General features: G+C 47.7%; 1 protein-coding gene across 5 annotated transcripts in view; it reads right to left on the bottom strand.

Moving 5' to 3' along the window:
• Positions 1 to 12,849, bottom strand: part of BRIP1 (BRCA1 interacting DNA helicase 1) — a 967,251-nt gene that overhangs the window by 400,795 nt on the left and 553,607 nt on the right. For all 5 annotated transcript variants that reach the window (XR_011201660.1, XM_069226443.1, XM_069226446.1 and 2 more), the window contains one exon: positions 5,594 to 5,726. Coding sequence is in view for 4 of the 5 variants with exons in the window: in XM_069226443.1 (XP_069082544.1) it covers positions 5,594 to 5,726 (133 nt within the window). In the remaining variant the exon portion in view is untranslated. The remainder of the gene's footprint in view (positions 1 to 5,593; positions 5,727 to 12,849) is intronic.

Below are 12,849 nucleotides of genomic sequence, written 5' to 3'. Positions count from 1 at the left end.
AGGATAATCCCAAAACTGCACTGTTTCCAGAACAGCTCCTATGAAAGACAGCATCTGAAAGGGAGGCAGGTGTGACTCCGACATGTTTATAGTGAACCCCTGCAAATACAGAAGGTTCGCCGTAGTCTGGAGGTAGGAGACCACATCCTGGGCAAACCTGCCTTTAACAGGCTGTCATCGAGGTTGGGGAAGACTGAAACCCCTAACCTGCGCAGATGAGCTGCGACCACCACCATCACCTTAGTGAACACCTGAGGGGCGCTGGTAGGGCCAAATAGGAGCACAGTGAACTGGAAGTGCTTGTGGCCTACCTTGAACCGCAGGTAATGCCAGTGGACAGGCAGGATGAGAATGTGAAAATACGAATCCTGTAAATCCAGCGTTACCAGCCAGTCTTCTTGGTCTAGAGCAGACACCCCATCCTGTTTGTTGCAGTATCACATAGCAGTGGTGTTATCCGTGAGCATCTGCACTAGCCTTCCCTTGATGAAGGGAAGAAAAGCTTTCAATGCCAGTCAGTTTGCTCAGAGCTCCAGCAGGTTGATGTGGATTCCGGATTCCACCAGAGTCCTCTGATCTCCACCTCAACCAGATGGCTGCCCCATCCCAGGATTGACGCATCTGGCACTACTGTCAGATCTGATTGGGAAAGGGAGAGGGGTTTCTCTGACCCAATCACTGTGCATTAGTCACCAATGCAGATCTTTTGCAGTTCCGGCCTAGACTTGGACCATGTCAAAGATCTTCCCTTGATGCTGCACCCACTGAAAATTCAGGTCCCACTGCAGAGCCTCAATATGCCATCTGGCATGTGTTACCAGCAGGATGCAGGATGCCATGAGACCCAACAGCCTCAGAGCCAGTCTCACCGATATCCAGGACAGAGGCTGAAACATCGGTATCATGGCCTGAATATCCCAGACTGGCCTCTCAGGAGAATAAGCCCGAAACTGCAGTGTCCAGAACAGCACAGTGAAAGGGTGTGTCTGAGAGGGAGTCAGGTGTGACTTTAGCATGTTTATAGTGGACCCCAGCGAGTGCAGGAGGTGGAAGACGACAGTCTGGGATGAGCCCGCCTTCAACAGCCAGTCGTCGAAATAGGGGAAGACTGGAACCCCTGATCTTCTCAAATGGGCTGAGCTGGTAAGGTCAAAGGGGAGCACAGTGAATTAAAAATGCTCATGGCCTACCGTAAACCGCAGATAGTGCCAGTGGACTGGCAGGACTGGGAAGTGAAAATAGGGGTCCTGCAAGTCCAACACTACCATCCAGTCTCCTGAGTCAGGACAGACAAGACCTGAGCCAACATGAGCATTTTGAATTTCTCCTTCTTGAGTAAGAGATCGAGGGCTCGTACAGCTAAAATAAGGCAAAGACCTTTGTCCTTTTCGGGAACCAGAAAGTAGAGAGAAGAGAATAGCAACCACATCCTACTTCTGGTACTGTGGACTGATCAGACCGCTGGCCACCTGACCCATGAGGTCTGTGGGTACTGCACCCTCATTTGCACAGAATCTGTGAAGCATGCACAGCACAGTTGCTGGGCAGGAATTGGCGCGGCTGGTGGCCCCTTCTGTAGCCACAAAAGGCAAATTGGGGGCCACTGCAAGGCCCTGGCAATAGCCCGAGAATACTTGAAGTGCTTGGGCGCTGAAACTGCCTTGTCTACAAAGAGATAGGCGCCATCGTAGGGCATGTCCATACGGGAAGCTTGGACATCCTTCGAAAAGCCTGATGTCCTTAGCCAGGTGTGGTGCTTCAGGCCCAATGTCATGGAAACCGCTCTACCTAGTGAGTTGGTTGTGTCAATCCGGAACAAATTGTGAATTCTTCTGCATCCCTCTGATCAGCATCGGAACCTGTGGCAACACTTGTGCAACTCTGTCCCACAGAGTGTGGGAATAATGGCCCAAAAGGCATGCAGTGTTCAAGGGCCACAATGCTAGGCTGACGGAATAAAATATCTTCCCAAATGAGTCCAGCCTCTTGGAAGAAAATATCTTCCCAAATGAGTCCAGCCTCTTGGATTCCCTATCAAGGGGAGGGGTAGGGAAAACGCCTTGGGAAGTTGAGGCTTGGACCACCAAGCTCTCAGGAGTAGGGTGTTGCGAGAGGAAGGTTTTGTCCCCAGGTGCGGGGCGATGGCAGCGGGCAATTACCCTTTTCACAGGAGCCCCTGTGTTGGGCCAGAGGACACCACTGAATGGCAGTAAGAGTTCGGATGTGGAGACTCACGGTTGCAGTGCCTCCGTCAAGAGATTGGTCTTGACTGCCACTGAGGGTAGGTGAAGGTCTAGGACCTCAGCTGCTCTCTGCACCACCACTGTGGAGGAAGCTCCCTCCTCGGTAGCCACTGTAGCGGGAGAAAGCATACCAGTTTCTGGAGAGGTATTGAATCCACTGGCTTCACCCAGATCCTCACTCTGGTCCATGTACAGTTCTTCCTCATAAGGCTGGTATTCTAAAGGGTCTAGCAATCCCTCCCAGTCTTCTCCGAGGCCTAGCTCAAGGGAATAGAGTTCATGCTCCAATCTAGGAGGCAAGGCTCCTGCCACAGTCAGAGTCAGGCGATGCCCATCCAGCTCCACATCAGAGTCGGGGATGGTGCCGCCGGTGGGTGCTGGCGGCATTGGGACCAGCACTGGGGAAGGTCAAGATGGTATGACCAGCGCCGGTCTGGATCTAGGACTAGATTCTTTGGGGCCCATCAGTGCCGGGGCTGGAGCCCCTGGTGGGGAACCTTATAGGGTCCCTTCTGACCCAAAGGTGCACCGACGGGGTCGGACTGCCCAAAAATAAGGCATACGGCCTCATAAAACTGGAGTGGTCGCTCCGAATCCTGGAAAGTCAGGGAGGCGCGGAGCCGGCGCAGGTTCTGAGAAACAAGGCCTAGAATGCAGACTCTCCCTCGTACCGTCAGCCGATGGAAGCAGAGAAGTCGAAGACCGCTTCAACTACTTGCTTTTCTTGTTGTGCCTCGACTTACCCGATTGTCCCAAGGACTTAGAATGGGGCGAAGATGACTTTGGACTCTGCAACCGGTTCCAGGTGCTTCCCCTCGACAAGGACCTTGACTTGCGCGGAGTCGCAGGCCGGGCTGTCATCAGCTTTAGGGACCGCTCCCTCAAAGCCTTTGGATGCATGGCCCAGCAATCGGAGCACGACTTTGGGTCGTGTTCCAAACACCCCAGACAGACGAGGTGCGGATCAGTCACTGACATCGTCCAGTGACAGGTTCCACCTGTCTTTATACAATGACATCCTCGACACACCAGGAGGAAAAACCTCAAAATTGTTGACAAAAAGTTGAAAAAGTCCAGTCAAAAACTGACAGTGGGGTAGCTCTTCTGCGGATCAGCGCTGGCTACTGCAGAAAGAAAAGAACTGATACCAATGCCCCTGGGTGGTGACTATATAGGTACTGCGATGTCACTTCTGCCGTGAACGACGACGATGGAGTAAATCAACGTCACCTACCGGCGCTTAGGGGTACTGCTCACAGTAAATCTCCCGGATCCAGTCTGATGCATGGGGAGACTTCAAAAGTAAGGAATCTGTGGCAAAGTTTTATATCTTTGGACTAAAAACAGGAACAAAATAAAAGAAAATTGGGTAGGTGTCCCAGTGCACTGTGTGCTTCACGGTACAGTAGAGAATCATAATCTAAGCCATGCCATGCCTGAATCTGAGAGGAAATTCCAAAAAATAATCTGCTCCATCTGGACACAACACTACATCCATGTTGTTCATATGTGATGTCTTTTCCCTAGTGAATCTTAAATGGGTTTTTTTTATACACTCAATAGAAATATAAGTGACATCAATGTGAAGAAAGTTTTCTTCTTGTTGGGAACTGGGAAAACTCTGATGATTTGAGCAAGCCAACTCTATCTACAGGGGCATACAGGGGCTAAAAGGCAGAAGTTCTGTCAAAGCTAGTATTTAAAATGATATTCTGGGGTTTTAATATACTGTAAAATCATATTTTATGTGACTACTGTATTGGAAGATATTTCCTGAGGGTGTTTTACTTAAATTAGACATCTGTATTGTCCAAATCATTGGTATGTGTGTCCCAACAATATCTACTTCTGTTTTTCAGGGCCAAGGTGCCCCAAGTGATGAACATGCAAATTAGAAAGTTCATGTTATGTTTAATGTCCTAAATGTGAACATAGCAAAACAACAATGCCACAATATGTTGCTCCTAAACTGCCATTACTTGTATACTATACCGCAAGACTAGCCTCTGCCATGCAGCCTAGTGCAGCTTACCAGCCACATAATTAGGTACCCTTTTGTCACATAATTGAAGAGGCTGTGGGTATACCTCTGCATGTTCAAGATGGACAAACGTTTTATACAGTATACAAAGTTTCAGTCCCACCACTATCTTGTTACAGGTTCCAAAAAGCTGATAATGTGAAGAAGTGAGACAACAAATTACCGACTCACGTGCTCAGAAAAGTTTTGTTTTTGGAAGCAGAATATACAACAGAGCTTTCCTATGAGGCAACTATTAACAAAATACCTTCTGTCTTACATTATAAGGATACTGCAAGCCACTGAGGAGTTCCTTGATCAAACAGAGACTTCCTTTATAAGTCCATGGAATTTCAATGAGAACTGCAATATCGTTTTAATGAATGGCAGAGGTGTTATATTTCTTAGAACACATGGACACGTCATCACCCTCCCCACAATCGGATTAAATCCTTGGTGTCTTTCTGCTTCATCTGAAAGAAATAGTTTGGTTGCAGACATTTAGAACAAAGCATAGTCTGTAGTGGGAAATTAAACAAGGCAAAAACATTAAGTAATTAGCATTAGCAGATAATTATCAGCTTAATGTGGGCTGCTTAAAAATGCCATAGCTCGGAATGTACAGAAACATGCAAAGCGATTGTATCTTTCCTCTAGGCAGTGTAAAAAATAAACCTTGCCATAAATATTTAATTTCTCCTTCAGAAGAATGAATAGTTAGTGCTTGTGTAAATGCAGCTGTAATTATGCTCTGTGACTAGTCTTTCACATTAGCTTTACAACTCAACTGTAATACGGAAATGAGAGGAGGGCGTTAATGCAGAGACTGCAGGCTCCCGTATGTTACACACGTATTTCTGAATCCGGTCTCCGGGAAATGAGTAGCACAGGAGAGCTGGATCCATTACAGATTACGAAGTTATCCAGATAAAATACAATTACATACAATGACTCTAAATGGTGCCCGTATGCTTGTTTAGTGATTGCCTGATAGACTGATTACCTCAACCTGGACACATATTGTTATATCTGCGTCATGCTGTCTTTATGGGAAGCTCGTGGGCCGGCGTTGATGTCTTTGGGGAGGATGGAGTGAGCGCGACAGAGGGTTGGGAGGGCAGTTGGACCGGGACCTTGCGGGCTTGGAGGACAACGCTAGTCTCCCTCCCTTTCTTCATGTTGTCTGTCTGAATACACTACCCGCAGCCCGGAACTGTGCCCGATAATTTGCTGCTTACAACACGTTTATTGGGGGAAAAAGCACCACAGTATTGGCTAAACATTGATGCATATTTGTTTTATAGTGTTTTAGGAAGATCATTTGGCCTACCTGCAGATTAGGAAATGTTGCCCTGGTTATTCCCATATTGTGCAAAATGGTGACCATTTCCTTTCCACTCCACACTTTACAGGAAGATTCATATTCCCGCTCAACCAAGTGGCCAACGCTTTCTCTGATCCAACTACAAGAAAAAGTCAAAATCATAAAAGGTACTATGAATTCTGAAACTAAAATGGAGACATAAAATACTTACATTTTTAATCTGTACACCGGGTTTTAAATAAGAGTTTTTTTTTGTTGTGCAATTATGTGAAATTTTGGAAACATTATGCAAAATTGTGCAAATCTTGCATTTTTGTGCTTATTTTAGTGTGACGTGTGCCTCGTGTCCTAAACTGAGCTTAAAAAAAGATGCAAAAACAAAAGCACTGCAAACAAGAGCAGTTTGCGTTCTGTCGGTTCCTGTTAAAGATATACTTTTAGTCTTCCCCAATTACTCGATGTGGATATCAGTTTACTTTTGTATAAAATGCATAACATGAAATAGTAATGCAAACCACGCAGGCGTAATTTACATTTTTCCCACGTTTAATTTTGATGATTGCCATTTTGATCTAAATGGGAAGGACACTTTATTTGCAGGCTTGGAGGCCACACAACAACCTAACGTATTTCGAAAACAATGGCTTGATTTGCTTCTAGTGAATCAATTTAACTTGCTGACAATTATTTGTAACAGAAAGTCCAAGATCGGCAATCCGGTGTCCTGCAAATTTAGCCGAAGGTGACAACCAGACAAGCATTCCTGTGTCAAGCAAGTCAAATACTTGTACCTTTCACCACAAAGCACACAATTTCACAGGTGATATCAATCAATGCCTTGGATGAATATTTTATATCAGTTTTCTAATAAGAAAGATAGAAAAACACTTACACTTACCGCATTATGACCCTGGGTGGCGTTTCTGACCAACCAGGGATTGACTATTTTTGCAATAATCTAGCTTGTGTGTGGCTACTAAAGACTGGTCTAGCATGCTCTATAAGTTATGTAGTACCTATCATCAGACATTCTACCAACTGCATTCCGCTTGCACAGAAGAAATAAAAGATGTTTCAGAGACCTTACGATTCTTTGCAATTTTTTTCCAACCTATGGAATGTGCTTATCCATCAAGGGAATTCAGGTGCAGAGCCAACTGCCATGGTGTGAGCATCTTGGAATCGAAGCTCCTTGTTGGCCCCGAGACCCCTGATAACACCAGGGGCCTGATTTATACTTTTTTAGCGCTACATTTACGTAATTTTTTCTACACAAAAGCGGCGCAAACGTACAAAATTGAATTATATTTTGTAAGTTTGCGCCGCTTTTGCGTCAATAAATGACGCAAATGCAGCGCTAAAAAAGTATAAATCAGGCCCTAAATGTCTGCATCAGGAGTTTTTCGCTCGCCCAATGGCCTTCATAGCCCATGGGCTCCTAGGTTAGACTGCAGGGCTTGCACTGGTGCACAGAGTGGGCTCTGAGGGGGTTACGGCTCCCTTTCCTGCAGTGGAGGAGCGGCGACCCGGTGGCCTGGGCATCCCCTTACCCTCCAAGTCTCTGCAGAGGTGGCCTCGCCTGGGAACCAGCCCATAGCAGTGAGCCCCTACCCGCTGGCTCTGAGGCACAGAGCGCTGCACGGCATAGGAGAATAGACATCTTTTTCCTGAGGCAGTGAGGCCCGCCGTGATCTCTCCCCCAGAGCATCTTAAGAGCGGCATCATCAGGAGCCAGCCTGCAGAGGTGGGGGCCCCTCCCCTACAGTCCTGATAATTGGAGCTCTGTGCGGTGGCACCAGAGCAGGGAGAGGTCCCTCCCCCATATTTATCTCATTTGCACTGTGGGGGACTGACATTTGTGCACCACCCTTGAGAGCTCTGGTTGTGAGCTCTCCAACCTTGGCTGGTGCCGCTAGTACCTAGCGGCCCCTGGTAATACTCACTGATGGCCTGCGGTGACCCCTGTTCCCTGTTGTGAGGTGCCTCCCTGGACCGGTAGAGGTCTACAACAGTGCAACGCTGCGCCCTGGCGCACCTTCAAGTTTCCTGGACACCCACCTGGTGCAACCCTGGCTTTGGCCGAACCGGGTGGCTGGTGTCCGTGAGCCCCCACCCTACTCCCTTATCCTCCTTCAATGGACTATCAAGGGGGACTTGTCTGCAGAGGGCTGAGCGCCCACTGGGAGGCGACGTGGACGGAACATCTGCCTCTGGCTACCCAGCCACACATTTGCTCCTTCCTTCCAACTCCCCACTGCTCTGTTGGAATGGACTGCACGCAGTGTCACAAGGGACACCCCCCGCCCCACCCCCACCTGGAAAAAACTCCTGGCCGCAATAGATGCTACAGGTGAGTGCCTGGAGGGTAAAACTGACTCCACTACAGTGGAGATAGGCCTGATTTGGGAGGATTCTAGGAAGGTGGCTGGGAGCGTATCAGCCCTAGAGGCGACGGTTCAGACCTTGGTGCCCGAGTCTCAAGCTACCACACGTTTAGCTAATTCAGAGGTGCAAACGTGACAGCTGACCACTCGGCTAGATGATCAGGAGGGGAGGGCGTGCCACACCAACGTCAGGATAGTTGGACTGCCTGAGGGAATGGCAGGTGATGCTATGCTCGATTACCTGGAGAACTGGTTCCTGGAGGTGGTGGCCCGAGAGGGCTTTTCCAAATTCTATGCCTTGGACCAAGTGCATAGGGTCACAACTTTAATACCCCCCTAATACCAAGACCCCCCTTCTTCCCAGTGGTGGCCTGCCTTTTACATTTGTAGGATTATTACTCCCTCCTTCAGCAGGCCTTATACACTGTCCATTTGTGGTGGAAAACACAAGAATTTCACTTTTCCCTGACTTCACTCTCCAGGTGCAGATGAAGCCTTACTCCTTCCTGCCCGTTAAGCAAAGTGTAAGAGAACTGGGCCTGTTATACTCATTGCTTTTTCCTGCCCACCTGAGGATCCAGCCTAAGGACAAGACCCACTTCTTTAATGACCCTCCTACCACGTGGAACTGGTTAGAGAACTACGACGCAGGGTCCACACGTCCTGACCAGCCGGCTCCATGACGGCTGATGCTCCACTTATGCAGGAGGTCCAAACTCCGGAAATCCAACCAGCCAACTGAGCAGCAGACACCTGAAGAGTGCAGAAGAGTACGGGAAGTGGTGGCTTCCATGTGCTCTGGAGGGAGTTCCCCTCATCACATCGCCCGATCCCAAAGGGGCTCAACCTCGGAGGACTGTCATATCTGGGCTGGGTGAAATCCTCCAGACTGTCACCCCTGGCTTGGCAGATTACATCATCTGAATTCCTACTGTTCCTGTTTATCTGATGCAACGGTGCAGTACTGATGGGTTCACTATCTCAATTCACAATTAACAAATGGGGGATTATGCTCATCGAGCACTATATAGTGAACATAACTTAACAAGATGGGTGGTTTAGAATATATCCCACTAATTATTGCTAATATAGATAATACATCTACTCGCACCAGGATCCATTGTCGATGTGTAAAATCGACATGTAAAGTATAAGTAGAGGTGTCATACATAAATTTAGTAGGGTATATCCCTGTGGATTATAAATTATAATAGAGAACCACGCTCACAGATAGAGATGATATGATACGATGTGGCATTGTGCCAATATAGGGGAGATATTACTCACATATTGGCCATGGGTATATACGTAGCGCAACCAGTTTTACAAGGCTCAGGTACATTGCACGTTAAATTTGACAAAACCTCGTGACACCACGAATCAGAGTAAGAGGCTATCAGTTAAGGTATGGAGTCATGGCCTAATGTAGAACTGAACCTTGGATGTGAGTGACCATAAGTATAAATATTTCTCATACCCAGGTGTAACTGTTCAACCAGAGCGCACAAATAGAATTTTTCAACGCAATATGCTTGTACCTCTATGCGGTGCTTACCGATCCTGTACTAACAGACATCAAGTGTTTACACTAAAAACCTGCAAATAGAGGTTTTTACTGAATGCTGGACATTTGTATACTGCTGCACATTGGGGACTCAGTATCTTAGCAACACAGCCACAATACTAGACTATTGTCTGGTGGACATATTTGAAGTACTAGAGTAATGCACACTATTGGTCACCTGGTATGACGTCGGTACGGATTCACGTGCAGGGTGCATGGTACAGCGATGACTCACCTGGCCTGCAAACACTTGAAATACGCATCCAGGGACAATGCCAATTATTGCTAATGGTGGCACGAGCTTGGAGTGAGAAGAGTATTTAGGTGCGAACCGCTGCGCTGTCCCCTTGACGAAGTAAGTAGCGTTGAATGGACCAGTTATGCTGACCCAGGGCAACTTTACCCAGAGTATGGAGGTGGCCGATGTTCGCTCATCCATACTTTTACTTCATGGGGTGGCGGTCCAGGCTAAAACAAATGTCCTTTTTTTAATGGATTTTTCATTCATAGTGTGTGACTACAGGGCTGCGCCTAACTCCCCCAGAGAAGCGAGGTGGGGACCCAAAATGGGTGAGCAAATTTTCAAAATTACTGCTAATCACTACTGTTAATGTGTAGAGACCGACTTATGGGTAGATACTTAAATGTGTGATATTTACGACCAAAATAGGTCCTCTGTGTGATTCACATAAGTGTCATCATACATGCACACGTTTGATATTTGGCGCATGTGAACTGTCGTGGGATATGGGGTGTTTGACATTTTTATGTGTGTCTCTTTCCTTATTCATTAGATTGTTTTTCAGTCTTTCAGACGTCTTGAGTGTGATGTGAGGTACTATTGCTGACAATCAAGACAATATCCCTGGAGCTATCACATTTTTTATACTTATTGTTTGTCTCCTTTTAATACAGGAAGACAAGTGTGCTTCATTTTTCCTGACAGGCGATTGAAGGTTCCAGCCCTTGCATGCAATTTTCAATGTACTATGCATGATTCAATGTTATCAACATAACTGTTTGATCACCAACCGGGGCAATAGAAACATATGTCCTGATGAAAGCCCAGGACCTTAATGGCCTTCAGAGGTGCTGAAACATGTCGACACATGAACTACAGGGTCACAGGACCATAAAAACCTAGAGTAACCCTTCTTGATTCTATTTTTATTCGTACCTACTGTCCCTTTGAAGGAAAAGACATCTTGGTGAACAGTAAGGTATTTTTATGTTCAGGATCTTTATAAGTGCTCCCGCATGTCAGTTGAGCCTAACCTGGCCTTTAGGAGCTAGGCTAGGGTGGACCCAATGATGAAGCATGCCACTACAAGAATGGGTAAGGATCACAAAAAAAGAAAAAAAGATTTTTTCTTCTGAATAAGAGACAACTGAGGGTATTCCTTTAACACGGTCAATACTATCACCTGTCAGAAGGTGTAGGGATACTTTTGTATTAATAGATGCAGTGGGTTGCACAGGACGACCAATCTGCACTCCTGCATTGCATGCATGTCTATCGGAATGGCTGATTACCTTCGACTCATAACCTGGAATGTCCGGGGCTTCGCATCACCCTCCAAGCGCTGTAATGTGCTAGCTTATCTAAGGCAGAAAAGGGCACAGGTCACCTTCTGCATGAGACTCACTTGATGGCCATGGAGAGCAGAGTGCTGCACAAGAGGTAGAGGGGACAATTGTATTACCCAACTGTAAGGAAATGCCTCCTTGGCATGGTTACCCCTGACTTTTTGCCTTTGCTGATGCTATGTTTTGAATTGAAAGTGTGCTGAGGCCTGCTAACCAGGCCCCAGCACCAGTGTTCTTTCCCTAACCTGTACTTTTGATTCCACAATTGGCACACCCTGGCATCCAGGTAAGTCCCTTGTAACTGGTACCCCTAGTACCAAGGGCCCTGATGCCAGGGAAGGTCTCTAAGGGCTGCAGCATATCTTATGCCACCCTGGGGACCCCTCACTCAGCACAGACACACTGCTTGCCAGCTTGTGTGTGCTGGTGAGGACAAAACGAGTAAGTCGACATGGCACTCCCCTCAGGGTGCCATGCCAACCTCACATTGCCTATGCGGTATAGATAAGTCACCCCTCTAGTAGGCCTTACAGCCCTAAGGTAGGGTGCACTATACCATAGGTGAGGGCACCAGTGCATGAGCACTGTGCCCCTACAGCGTCTAAGCCAAACCTTAGACATTGTAAGTGCAGGGTAGCCATAAGAGTATATGGTCTGGGAGTCTGTCAAACACAAACTCCACAGCACCATAATGGCTACACTGAAAACTGGGAAGTTTGATATCAAACTTCTCAGCACAATAAATGCACACTGATGCCAGTGTACATTTTATTGTAAACTACACCCCAGAGGGCACCTTAGAGGTGCCCCCTGAAACTTAAACCAACTACCCGTGTAGGCTGACTGGTTCTAGCAGCCTGCCACACTCGAGACATTTTGCTGGCCACATGGGGAGAGTGCCTTTGTCACTCTGTGGCCAGTAACAAAACCTGCACTGGGTGGAGATGCTATCACCTCCCCCAGGCAGGAGCTGTAACAACTGGCGGTGAGCCTCAAGGGCTTACCCCCTTTGTTCCAGCACCACAGGGCACTCCAGCTAGTGGAGTTGCCCACCCCCTCCGGCCACGGCCCCACTTTTGGCGGCAAGGCCGGAGGAGATAATGAGAATAACAAGGAGGAGTCACTGGCCAGTCAGGACAGCCCCTAAGGTGTCCTGAGCTGAAGTGACTCTAACTTTTAGAAATCCTCCATCTTGCAGATGGAGGATTCCCCCAATAGGGATAGGAATGTGACCCCCTCCCCTTGGGAGGAGGCACAAAGAGGGTGTACCCACCCTCAGGGCTAGTAGCCATTGGCTACTAACCCCCCAGACCTAAACACGCCCTTAAATTTAGTATTTAAGGGCTCCCCTGAACCTAAGAATTTAGATTCCTGCAACTTACCGAAGAAGAAGACTGCTGAGCTGAAAACCCCTGCAGAAGAAGAAAGAAGACACCAACTGCTTTGGCCCCAGTCCTACCGGCCTCTCTCCTGCCTTCTAAAGAAACCTGCTCCGGCGACGCTTTCTCCAGGACCAGCGACCTCTGAATCCTCAGAGGACTGCCCTGCTTCCAAGAGACCAAGAAACTCCAGAGAACAGCGGCCCTGTTCAACAAAGACTGCAACTTTGTATCCAGAGGAGCAGATTTAAAGACCCCTGCAATCCCCGCAAGAAGCGTGAGACTTGCAACACTGCACCCGGCGACCCCGACTCGACTGGTGGAGAACCAACACCTCAGGGAGGACCC

This window comes from Pleurodeles waltl, chromosome 3_1 (assembly GCF_031143425.1).
Source record: "Pleurodeles waltl isolate 20211129_DDA chromosome 3_1, aPleWal1.hap1.20221129, whole genome shotgun sequence".
Taxonomy (NCBI): Eukaryota; Metazoa; Chordata; class Amphibia; order Caudata; family Salamandridae; genus Pleurodeles; species Pleurodeles waltl.
This window is presented reverse-complemented; position numbering and strand designations above follow the sequence as displayed.